Below are 13394 nucleotides of genomic sequence, written 5' to 3'. Positions count from 1 at the left end.
CAATAAATTATTAAAATAACTTAATCAGAAATAAATAAATAAATTGTAGACTATTGAAACTAAATTGGTGATGCAAATTTTATGATATCACCGATGCTTCATAAATCATCAATATTTTATTAGCCTAATAGTTAATACTAAGGATTTATTGAAATTAATAGGGTGTTTAAATTCCATCGAAATTGTAACTGTTTGTTACAATATATTGTGAGTTTATCGTCACACTTATTGATCGAATTGATGCATTTACTAATTTATTAAAATTGATATAATTATATATGTAAAATTATAATTATTGATTTGTCAGCAAGATTCCTCTAAATGTGGGGGCGAAAGAAGTTGAAATTTAGTATAACTTATTGTATGATTGGATGAAATAAATAAAGACTTAGAAAGTATGGGAATGGAGAGTTAATGTTGCAGTGGGGGCAGAGAACGAGGCCACCTAACTTAGAATTATGAATGTAAGTAATAGTAGTGGCAGGCTTCATTTCTCCTAGAATGGCAATTTCAGACAGGTTTACTACAACTTTAACCAATGAGTTTCCATTTTCATTTCTTTGCCCTGTTCCACCGGACCGGAATATGACATGAAAGGTCATCTATACACCACAAATCAAGAAACCGTACATTGTTGTAAGAAGATTTTGATTATTGAATTTCACAAACTAAAACAGGCAGAATTTCCAATTTCTCGACAGGATTGACATTCACATTTGTGGTAGTAAAATTAGGAGCTGGTTAGCAGGGCATTTGCATGTTCCTGAACCACTTTCCAGGCCCAAATGACGTGCTTGTTTTCTGTCAGGCTCGCCCCGACAGCGAATCGCATCACATAAACTCCCCCAATCACTGCGTGTGTCATGTAAATCTTGCCTGATTCGTTTATGGACTCCAGCAACTTGGCATTGAAATTATTGGCTGCGTCCTCCTTTGTCACGATCTGATGGTTTCCGCCGATTTCGATCGGCGATATGCGGAAGCAGACGGTGGCAAAGTTTCTCGGCACCACCACCTCGAAACGCTTGTCCATTCCGATCAGCCCTTCGAAATTCTTCGCCATTTTTACGTGACTACGCAGGAATTTCCTGAGATTTGCGACGCCGTAGCTGCGGATAACGAGCCAGAGTTTCAGAGACCGGAAGCGGCGGCTGAGAGTAATTTGCCAGTCTTTGTAGTCCACCACCTGCTTTGTCTCCGAGGCTTTGTTTCTCAGATATTCTGGATATGTCGACAGAGCTTTGATCAGGGCGCCGGGGTCTTTAACCCAGAGGCAGCAGCAATCCAGTGTCGTCAAGAACCATTTGTGGGCGTTGAAGCTGAAAGAGTGCGCTTTCTCGATGCCGTCCAGGAAATGGCGGTACTCGGGGCAAATGCAAATGCTTCCGGCGTACGCGGCATCGACGTGCACCCAGATTCCATACTCCTCCGCCACATCGCACAGCGGGCCCAATGGATCCACCGCGGTTGACGACGTAGTCCCGATGGTGGGGCACAGGAACAGCGGCACCAGCCCGGATTCAACATCTGATTCAATTGTCGCGCGGAGGGCATCAGCAGTTAGCCCGAATGCGTCGGCCCTTGTGGTGGCGACGGCACGGAAATTGCTGGGGTTGATGCCCGCAATCTGAGCTGCCTTCTGCAAAGCGGAGTGGGTTTGATCCGACCCGTATACAACCAACTTGTTTATATTTTCCCTGCCGATCTTTTTGAGCATCTGATCCCTGGCGGCCACCAGCGTGCACAATATGGCCTCGCAGGTGGTACCCTGCAAAACACCACCACCTCCGCCGGAGAAGAGAAACTCAGAAGGAAGGTTGAGCATTTTACCGAGCCAATCCATGACGATGGTTTCCAGCTCCGTGGCAGCGGGGGACGACATCCAGTTGAATCCCACAATGTTAAACCCGGTGCCAAGAACTTCCCCAAGAAATCCAGCAATGCTACCACTGGCGGGGAAATACGCAAAATAGTTGGGACTCTGCCAGTGAGTTATGCCGGGAACAATATCTTTCTGAACATCCCGAAGAATATCCTCAATGGGCTCGGCGTCATAGGGAGCGGAGTCGGGCATTCGTTTCTTGAGATAGCCGGGCTCGACTTGACTGCGGACAGGATATCTCTCAACACTCTTGTAATAATCAGCAAGAAAGTCGATGACTAAATGGCCTTGCCTTCTGAACTCCTCCGGGTCCAGAGGTTTGATGGTCCCGGCGAAGCCATTGTCAGGTTTCTGATTCTGAAGACTGCCCATGGATTGAAATTGGGTGGAAAGTTTTAGTATTTGTTCAAATTTGCTACTAGTGAAAGGGGCACTTTCACTTGGTAGCACTCAGGGAAGAAGTAGAAACTGAAAAGAGGAGTTGGGTACAACACCTGTTTGTGGGAATGTGAATGATTGGAAGAGTAATTGATGGACGTGATATATATATAGAGGAAAATGGGGTAGGAAAGGAATTGAGGGAGGAGGAGGTAGATGGGCGAGTTGGGTTTTATTGTAGAAGAATAAGGTGGGTTGTTGGAGAGCATTAGTCACGTTCTTCAACTCCATTTTTTTCTTTTCTTTTTTTTTTTTTTTGCGCTTTTTTCCCCGTCTATTTCAATATATTTAATTTTAGAGAGAGTGATAAAATTGAATTTTACCGGTCGTCACACGGTTTTGAGGCAGCTGAAAATGCGATTTAGTCAATAATGATAATAATAACATGCAAGTGTCGGGTATTGGAGAAGCGTTTTCCTGGAAGTGAGGGACTCGGGGTTGGGGCCCGATTTAATTGAATCAGAGGGTATTTTGATCCTCGGGACCACTGACAATACTGCTATTCTATTTTTCTTATATAATAATATAATAATTATTTGTTGGAAAGGAATATAATAGTACGTGTATAAATTAATTAAAGTAAAAAGGACTGCATCAATAATTAAAAAATGTGGTGAACTAAAAAAACAAGTATCTAATCCATCTCTAAGTTATTAAACTCCAATCTCCAAAAGGAAAAAATTAGAATATTTATTTGTAATCAACGCAAATTTTTGTAAGTATCTCATTCTATTTTAAATGAGTTTCATCTTTATTATATGTAATTTGATTATTATTATTATTATTATGTAATAAGAAGTAAATTTTGGTTACAAAGTAAATGGACTCAACTTTGGAGAGTTGTTTTTGTGAAAACTGGAACAATTTCTTAAAAACTTACTTTAGATATGAAACTTGCACTATTCGAATGTTGTAATTTGGTTGGGTCATGTAATTAGGTTCAACCCGAATTTGTTTATTGTGAATTCAATGCTTTTAGTGTTTCTTCTTACAATACATTTGTTGTCTTCAGTTGGGCTGCACCCCACTGTAAGAAATGCCCAAAACACTTGCAGCTACCCCCAACTATCCTCATTCTTGTTTCAATTATTTACAACGTAATTAACAATGTTTTAAATTTTTTTAACAATATTTTAATCTCCCAAACATCATCATAGTAAAAAAAATAAAAACATAAACTAATATCCGTACAGTCCACACTGGTTATTAAATTAGAATAATTTTTTTTGGCATTCACAAACTATATATATTAAAATGGATTGGATAGGTCATAATCAAGTTAATCAAAATGATGTGACCAAATAAACGTCGTCAAAATAGAATTGAGCCTCCCACGTTGGTTATAACTACCTTATAAATCATTTCATTACACAATGTGTGGCAATATTGTACTAATGATGATAGGAAGAAGACATAATAGGATTATTAATAAATTCCCCATAATTTAATTCCGAGATGGGATTTGTCTACGAAAAACACACATCAATTGCTACAACTTGTGCAGTTAGACTTGGAATATTTCTAACAAGATTAGGTACCTTAGCTAGCTCTTGCAATAAATTTCAACAGAAATAAAATAAAATAAAGGACAAATAAACGGCTTCTCATTAATATATATCAAGAACCTTTACATTAAAGGAAATAGGTTTGAACAAAATGTGAATCGTGTGAACTGTAATAGCTGAATGAATCATATGGTTCAGTTAGAGTTAGGGTTTGGGGACTGCCAAGAATGGATAGTAGGGCCATTATCAAGCCGAATTCACCTATTGATATATATATATATATATTAATAATAATAAATAAATTACAATAATTCATCATAATAAATATGAGTAATATATGCTCTCATATGATTAATTACGATAAATAAATTACAATGGCTCACATAAAGCGAGATAAATACCCATACGTTTGATGGGACTCGAATTCATGACATGGAATTTGTTCATGAGATCCCAGCATTAGTTTAATAACTAGCCTAAGACATCATTTGGTCAGCTATTAAAATATTGAAAATAATATCTTGATTTGTATAGGAAGATATTATGATTCTTTTTTAATTAAATAGAAAATACAAATTAAATTAAATATATAAGTGAAGGGGGGTGGTTGTTGGATTCTAACCCGACTGGCTCCAATTTTTAAGATTATATGTTAGGACAACTTAAGAATTTAGTTATTGTGCGGAAGTAGTAGTATATGTGGACTTCTGATACTTAATATTTGCGTAGGGTTAATATTAAGTATTGGTTGACCAAATCATTCCAATTATTTAAAACTTAATTATATATTAATAACTATAATGTATCCCGAAAAAGAAAAGTGGGCCGCTACATAAGCCCAAAAGCGTAAAACAGAAAGCCCATATACAACCCAATATGCTTCCAGATTTGAAGGAGGGTTGTTTTCCAGAAATGGGCTGCGACTTGCAATCCATGCGTTTTGATGCTTGGAAACGTCCCCAAAGCTTTAGTGGCATCCCTACATTGGGTTTAAGCTATGAACAACTCTCCAACAGAATATTCGTTGACGAGGCTTTCGAGTCTTGTGTCCAAAGATCTCCACCATTTTTTCTCATGTCTACAGAGAGGCCAACCGACTTCTTGGCTCCAATACAGTGATTAGGCGGGTGACCGCCCATTTGGCTGCACCGATTCATCTTCATAATCTATTTCCAAATTTTCAGTTCAAATAGTACCAGCGAGGTTCTTGCTTTGACATGTATCTGGAGTAGTACTTCTAGTATACAACTTCTTAATTTGTATAGGCGAGCCGTTTGGATTTCAATAAACAGGTAGAGGTCCTGTCAAATCCGCGCCACAGCACTGACGGTTTTAACCAGGAAGAAAAAAAAAAAAAACCTCTTTGAACATAATATTTATGTAAGAACATAATATTTATGTAAGATTGTGTTTCCGGTAGTTATTTGCTCTGACTCTATAGACTATCTCTGTAACGTGATCGTATGAGTGTTTTTGTTGAAAACAATCTCAACACCCGTTATGTGTATTGTTAATTTTAAATTTATTTTCTATAAATTTAAAATAGTCATGTATGATTTGAACACCTTATGAAATGTAAATATCATTGATTGATATGACCACTCTCACTTCGGATGGTGTGCATCCTCTATTGTAGGCGCTCCATCTCAAAAATATTTGAGCAAAATTTATATTTGCTAACTCTGTAAAATACATGAATACGTTGTGCTTGAAAATTTATTGCTACAATTTTGTTTATACGTACATGATGATATCAATGATTAGAGACACAAACTATGATACTATATCTACCATGTAGTTTTAATAAGGTTTCCATGTACAAACTCTTGTTGCCCTAGCTAAATCAAATTGAAACACCAAACCAGGATCCAATCTCATAACTATCCTCCAATTCAAGCACATGATAGTTAAGTGAGTCCATAGTGGGTGAGGGTATGTCCTCCGGATCTCTTTTGGGCTTCACCCATCTCCCATGATCATTCCGCTCCAGCCCTTTATTAGCCAGTTGATACCAATTAGGAGGGATTCTCAATTCATCTACAAGCATATCACAATCCTTGTTCACCAACGCCACATCCCTCTTAGCATCCGCCCGAAATCCCGAATCACTACTCTGATATCCGTCCACCAAATGTAGGTACGTCTCCAACATGTGATATCCCACCAAGTTCAACCCTTTCTTGAGGTACGGAGACGATCTTACATCCAGCTTTAGCTCCACTCCCACGTGTGTGTACACCCACTCCAACGTGCCCGTAATGTCATCAAATCTTTGTAGACTTTCATTAAATACTATTCCAGGCATTCTTGGCACCACATCTTGCTTCATCGTCACACGTAGAGTTTTAACGCCCATTTGATACAGTTCATCGCGGAACGCAATGTTCCCCACACGTGGGGCTGCGAATGAGACAACGCTGATTGGAAGGTTGGGGAAATTTTTAGCAGCCTCGTATGCATTTAGTAGTCCTAAAGCACCACCTAGGCTATGGCCGGTGATAGTTAGGCTAACTTGTTCACCTATTTTTTGGTAGTAATCCACTAATTTCTTAACTTCTCTCATGACTTGTTCCGAGGCACTTGACTTATTGTACCTAGTGAAGTCGCTTTTAGAGGTGTAAATGCTGAGGAAACCATGTTCGACTTTTGAGTCCCCGTGGCCAATGGGCTCTAGTTTCCGCTGCATATTGTCGTACCATTCCGACGGCGCTACCGTGCCCCGCCACGCCACGACGATGTCCCGCCTGCCAATTCTTTTCGATTCTTGATCATCGCTAACAGCCACAAACCCCATCCAGTTCGAGTCTTTGCTCCAAGTGTCGACAAAGCGCGATTTCTCAAGCCACAGTGGCAAGTCTATGTGCGACATGGCGTATATGTATTGAGTCACGTTGTAGCCAGTTTTGGTGAGGCCCAACTTGTCGAACAGCTTGTGGCGGTTGTACATACAGCTGCCGCAGTACTCCGAGAAGGCGTCGAAGTCGAAGGCGTCATAGGTGGCCTGCGCGAACTCCCCGTATTTGACGATCTCCCTTCTGAGCCAGGGGTGGAGAGGATCAAGAAGATCGTCCCAGTCGCGGGAGCCGTGGATTTCGCGCCACTTGGCGGATATGTCTTCTTTAGGGGAGGTGGTGGGAGTATTGTGCTTCTCTTCGATGCTCAGAACGTCGAGGTTTGAGCGGTTGAGGCTCCTCTGAATTGTGGTCTCGATCTGAAGATTCAACATATGGGACAAGGACTCGGCCAGCTTGACGGCCCTGTTGGCCGATTTTTGACGTGGGTTTTTGCCGATTGCGTAGTCTTGATAGGCCTGGACGGTGGCTGGAAGCCGGGTTTTGTGGACGGCAGGGAGGTGGTAATAGTGGGGATGGATGGCATTCTTGGTGGCCATATTGGGTTAGAAACTAGAAAGGGCTAAAGTTTTGAAGAGGAGACAGTGAATATATAGGATGAGTTTTCAAATGTTGTACAAGTCTGGCGAAGGTAAAATTCAACATAGCATATGGGGTACTGTTTCATATGAAGTGGGTGATGGCTTGACGAGTGCTGACGCGTTGGTCCTGGCTCGTGGGCTTGGGGTGCACCAACCCTGAAGCTTCCCATTACACAATTTGAATAATATGAGGACTGCCCTCTATTTTTCTCGAATCAATACTTTTTAGTGCCAATTCTATTTTATTTAACATATGCATATCACTGTAATGTATGTATGTGCTAGAACCAAGTAGAAGATAGAATATAACAAAAAATTCAATCCAATTTTGTTAACAAACTTAACTAGAAAAATATATTGTAAGATTATTTGATTCAGCAGTCAGTCAAAATAAAACCTTGAAATATTGCGACTGGCTGCAAATATATCGATTCCGAGTTCGCTTTTCGGCTTCATTAAGATATTGATGCACGGGATGCGTACCCCCAATTTCATGTTGTTAGGTGTTCTGGGGGAAAAATTAAAATGTTGTTATTCTTGTCAAAAGCAGGATTTGACTCACACTACATCCGGTAATTTCACATGTTGGTATGATACACGTTTTCACGATTCAGACACGCCTTCAATTTGAGAAGTCAAACTCCATAATCCACCAAGAAAAAGCGGGCTTTGCCAAGAACTGAAGAAATTCATTCGTCTTTCTATTACAAGCAACAGCTGGGACTTGGGAATAACCAGTAACCTACCTCCTAAAGGAGTGTTTGTTCTCTGTCTAAATACACACCAAATTCTGGCAGAATAAATGACAATTTCTCCTGACAAACAAAATGTTCTATATAACAGAAGAACCCACAATACAACACCCAAACACCCCCTAGTGGAAACTATGAACAAATGGTTCTAACATAGTCAAAGTCATAGATTACAAACATCCCAGTGATAACTCACAAAATGTACATCAAACATTAGACCCTGTTTGGGATACTTGACTTGAAGCATTCTTCAAACAACATGAGATAAAGCATCTTCAAACTGATCCTCATCGGCTTTCTCAGAGCTCAGGCTTGGGGGAATGAACGACCTGAAAACAACTTGCATATTCGGAGTCTCTTTCAGTTCACGGGAAGCAACTTCAAGTGCTGTGCACTGGAAAAATCGATAGAATTTCTTCCGACAGACTAATACAAAGATGAAGGACAGAACAATAAGTGGAATCAGAACCGGTGTATATATGAATTCCTTAGCAGAAAAGTAACCCAACATTGTAGCTTGATAGAGGATCAAGGAAGCCATGATGCGGACATAAATGTGGGGCCAAATCCTTCCGTAGCTCTCATATGAAGGAACATAAACTTTAAGAACCTATTGTTAGGAAGAAAGACAAACATGGTTAGAGATAAGGCCAGCACATGTTTTGATAGACGCATAAATTACTCAGAAATAATAGAGAGCAGCATCACCTGATTCCGAAGAACAAGCCATCCCAACCCATAGTAGATGATGCCAAATGGAATAATTAGAGGTGCTATAACAGAATAGCAGATGACAATGGTGAGAATCAGCATGTCGGCAGGAATTCTAGTTGCATATCCAAGATCTCCAGGAGCCCAGGCTTCTTTCACCTCAGCTTCAGTCTTGCAGAGATACTTCTTCTTCAGGTGGAATATTATCAGAGGAACTATTCGTGATAACTCAAGCCCATAGCCAACGAAGAACCTGAAGGCATAAAAAATCAATGCCACATTTCAGTCAATCTAATTCTTCAGAATGAAAAGACATATTAGCCTTGATGCTTAAACTTACACTTAAGTTCCACTGAAACCTCAACAGATCTCACTCGAAATATGATCTCAAATAAGGAACGGAAAAGGAGAAAAAAGAAGACAAAAGTGCCAAAGGAGTAAGGAGGATGGAAAGAAGAAGGATAATGCCAGATAACCAATGATGCAATAGAAGTAGTTTGCCAAAATACTGATCAGGAAGTTTACGAAATGTCAAAAGAAAATAATAATCCCACTCATTTTCCAAGAAACATTATAAGCAACTGATGGACATCGAGCAAAATAAGAATTTCTACAAGCACCACAATAAGTAAAGGAGAAAAGGGAACAGTGAACTTACTTCAAAGCCACAAAAGTCAAGAAGAAAGTCGCACTTCCAGGGAGGCTTTCTGCTAGTAAAGGGACAAGAGAGTTCGGATCCTTCTCAATACGCTTCAATGTAGTGAAAAGCGTATTGCCTATCGTAACACCAATAAATACATTTAGGACTGAAAAATAGAAGTACTTTCCAGATGCAGCCCTTTGCGCATGACTCTCTGAAGCAATGCCCTCAGCCTTGGATAGGAACAGTAGGAACTTTGGCAACAGCGCCAAAAATATTATAAGTGCGAGCTGCGGCAAATATGCTTCTAGTACTGTCTTGATAGTGGCTTGATCCACAACCGGTTTTAGAAAGGGGAGAAGCTTCTTCAAGTTGTCCAGAGTAGTCAATGCAGAAATGAAACCAATTGGTATCATGTAAAAGAAAATGGTCAAAAACACAATAAAATAGATCACATATTGCCGAATCCGCCTTGTGTAGAATTTTTTCGGGAGATTGGTCCATAATAACTGGTTGGGTTCAGGAGCATCTGAGACTGTCCACATATCAACCATCGTATCATGCAGACTTTGTGATGCAGCTGCTGCAGTTACCCTGTTATTAAAAAAGATGATAGCTGCAGATTGCTGTCTGTCTTTCAGAGTGACCCTTTGCTCAGCTACTAACTTTGGAATCAACTCTTTTATCTTTTCATCATAGTATTCTATTGCATCGACCTTTTTACCAATAAGACCTAGAAAGCCAGTTTTAGTAGTTGGTCGCGTTCCTTCGGGATTACCAGTTGCTTTGGACTCGGCATATATGGCTTCCGCACGTGCCAGCTTCTTTCTGTATCCCTCCAACTCTTCATAAATTTTGTTGACCTGGTATAATGAAAAAAGATGTAAAGATACAAGGAATTTTCAACTTAAAGCCAGGATACAAGCAATTTTGATCTACAGTCTTTTCTCTCAAAAACAGAAAAAACACACACAACTGGATGATAAATGCTGTGTAAATTATAGATGACAAGCAGCAAAAGGATATTAACTGTACCTGTTTATTGTCTGTGACCACCATCGACCTATAAAAGGTATCTGGATAGATAGCCTTAAAATACGAGTCGACCTGTTCCTTTATAGTTTGGCCCTCAGGTGCAGGAGGTATGTCTCGAACAACCACGGCAAACTGCTCATTCTTCACATCGGGTGACATAAGCGCTGCAGCCCTCAGATCAGAAACATGCTTGTATGCCTTCCATAAGAGGCCATATGTAACAAAGGAAACCCAATAGGTCGCTATCACAAATGCCCACAATCGGGCACTTCTTTGCTGTTATCCACAAGGGGAAAAAAAAAAAGCAGGAATTAAGCAAATAAATCAGTGGCAGTTTCATAAGAGAAAAACATATAGAGGTAACTGACAGCGCGAGAAAATTCCACAACTAAATACATCTCCTAGTATGATTATTACTCTGTAATGAATACAAGCAATTGATTGAGGCAGATTAATCATCGAGAATGGGTGAAGTGCTAGTACTAACTTCGACATGCCCCATAGATAGCTTGTCAAGGTCATTAAAAGATCCTTCACTGGTGGTGTCCTTGGCCTTCATCACACCATGAGCAGTAGCAGCAACTGGCAGAAGCACTGGTAGAAGTACAAGGCCAGACAAAACCAGAATTCCCAGCACTGCGTGAAACAATAAATAATTGTAAAGTAAAGCAAACATTCACATTGGAAGTATTAAGATGAGATGAAAAAACAGAAAATCCTGCACACTTATTAGATGATATTTGGTTGATTCGAATAAAAGAGGATAATATGAGATGTTTGCATAGACAATAGGACAAGTACGCAGACACCAAAAAACAAATCAAACGGAGAGCATCAGTAAATGCTTGCTACTCTAGGAGCAGGGTAAAAAGCACTGAGCCACTGAAAGCGGTGTAAGTCAGGATCAATAAACATAAACCATAAGGGAAATCAAAGGGAGACAAACAAACGTACCAATTAGCCTTCACACGAAGAGCAGGGGAGAAATACTTAAAAAAGACAAACCAACCCGCCCACCTCATATATTTGCTAGGTTCTTGCCAATGCTTCATATTTAAGAGTCGTTCAATGCTTTTAGGTAGGATAATCTATGCTTACGAACCACATACCATTATGAAAATACGTGAGAGCAATAAAACCTTGCTGCTTATTGCTGTCCAATATAACACATTTCCTCTACTTTTATAGTTCGAGCAGCCATTTTCACAAGGAGCATGCTGATTCATGTGCGGCATTGTTTAGAAGGTAAGTGAAAAATCAATAGCGGAAACTTTTTTTGGGGTAGGGTAAGCTTGGAGTCAGAAGTCCTATTTTTCCCAACCAAATAAGCACTTTTGCAAAGTTCACCTTCCCACGGTCAAAACAAGACTTACATATAAAATCACAATTTTCACAACCAGCGGAGACTAGAATAATCGTCATGAAGGCACATGATTGATAAAATTACCCCGGAGAAATAAGTTCGGGAAACACAACTACAAATTTCTTTCTCTGTACAGTCTATATATTTGAAAGTCAAAAGACCCCAGTTTCAGTTACCATTCAGAAAGATCACCATCAAACTAACATTAAACTAGCCCACCCAGTAACCAATATATTGTAAATTACAAATGTATCAAAAGAAAGATGAAGAAAATAAACAGACGAACAAAACTAAAGCTGGGATAAACTATAAAAAAAAGAAGAAGAAAAAACACAAAGAAAATATCACGAAAATCAGTGAAATCATCGAAGCTGTCCAAAAAAACAGAAGAGTGGGTGAAACGATTGTAAATACCACAGATAAGCGTATAAAAGAAAAAAACAAAGTACCAGTAGTGAGGAAAACAAAATAGACAGCAGAATCAACGCCGGACATTCTGATGACGTCTGCCTCAGTGGAGACGAGGGCTTCCCGGATCCAAGCGAAGGGGTTCCGGCTGGCGCGGAGTCCCTCGTAGGGATCCATGCCTCTAAGAATCCTATTGGGGTAGTATACAACATGGTTACCGGGTCGGCGCGAGAGCCAGGTGAAGAGAAACATCAAGACCACGAATAACACAAACGACGTTCCTAACGACGTCAAGAACGAATTGAAATCCATGCCTTCTTCTTCTTCTTCTTCTTGTTCTTCTCCTACTCTGTGTATGAATGTGTGTATTTACTGGCGATAATGGTAAGCCAGTGGGGGAGGGGAGGGGTTGGAATCAAGAACTAGTAGCCGTTAAGGAGCATTAAAAGAAGGGCTGAGAGAGAGAGAGAGAGAGTTAAAGAGAAACAGGCAGTTGAAACGGTGCATAGTGATCGATCTACAAAATATCTGAGTGGGTTAGAATTTTGATTGATTGATTGTGAGACTTTGCTCCTTCCTACACTCTTCTAACTCAGAATTAATTTACTCTTGTGTTTTTCTTGTGTTAAAATTGTTTCTGAAAATGTAGAAGTAGAACAAAAATGGATAGTCTGTCTTTTCACCTTTGATTTGCTTTATTTGTGTCTGCTTTTGTCTCTTTTTGGACTGCAGGAAAAAGTGCATGTGTGTGAGATTAGTGAGGTAAGGCGGGGGATTAGGACGAAACAAGTTTTCGTTGCTTACTATAATATTATAATATGATACTAATACCCCTTTTTGTATTATTCTTAAAAGTTTTACTTAATATTAAAACACGACATGTGATGTCGGCTATATTTGATTGTACATAATTTAAGAAAAAATATATAGTTCTATTAATCATCAATTGTCAGGCCACATAAATATTTGCAACATGTGTTAATAAAAAAAATTATAAACTGATATGAGTATAATTTATCTTGGAAAAGAGAAAGTAATTTGTGTTCAAGTGTGGTGATGATGAATGGACGTGAGGACTTGTAAGTTTGATGAATGAGATGGGTTGTTAGGTGTGGAATTAATTATGAATAGCAGCAACAAGAAGTGAAGTAGTCTCTGTATCTTTAAGTTATGTTATTTCATTGGCGGCATCCATAAAATCAATGGTTCAGAAAAAAGAGAAAAATA

At 39.5% G+C, this 13394-nt stretch overlaps 3 protein-coding genes across 3 annotated transcripts; all 3 read right to left on the bottom strand.

Annotated features, from left to right (window-relative positions):
- LOC105175765 (tyrosine/DOPA decarboxylase 1-like) lies at positions 531–2472 on the bottom strand. Its single transcript, XM_011098340.2, has one exon. It carries the CDS (start codon positions 2252–2254, stop codon positions 731–733), a length of 1524 nt encoding a protein of 507 aa, XP_011096642.1. The 5' UTR covers positions 2255–2472; the 3' UTR covers positions 531–730.
- On the bottom strand, positions 5513–7303 carry LOC105175763 (phospholipase A1-Igamma1, chloroplastic). Its single transcript, XM_011098339.2, has one exon. The coding sequence runs from the start codon at positions 7214–7216 to the stop codon at positions 5669–5671; it is 1548 nt and encodes a 515-aa protein (XP_011096641.1). The 5' UTR covers positions 7217–7303; the 3' UTR covers positions 5513–5668.
- Positions 7913–12848, bottom strand: LOC105175762 (CSC1-like protein ERD4). The gene is made up of 6 exons (XM_011098338.2): positions 12209–12848; positions 10884–11032; positions 10397–10672; positions 9380–10224; positions 8719–8974; positions 7913–8620 (listed from the first exon to the last, which is right to left on the bottom strand). The coding sequence occupies exons 1-6, from the start codon at positions 12477–12479 to the stop codon at positions 8261–8263; spliced, it is 2157 nt and encodes a 718-aa protein (XP_011096640.1). The 5' UTR covers positions 12480–12848; the 3' UTR covers positions 7913–8260.

The sequence above is a fragment of the Sesamum indicum genome, linkage group LG12 (genome assembly GCF_000512975.1).
Source record: "Sesamum indicum cultivar Zhongzhi No. 13 linkage group LG12, S_indicum_v1.0, whole genome shotgun sequence".
Lineage (NCBI taxonomy): Eukaryota > Viridiplantae > Streptophyta > Magnoliopsida > Lamiales > Pedaliaceae > Sesamum > Sesamum indicum.
The sequence above is the reverse complement of the archived record's forward strand: the minus strand, read 5'-3'. Positions and strand labels throughout refer to the sequence as shown.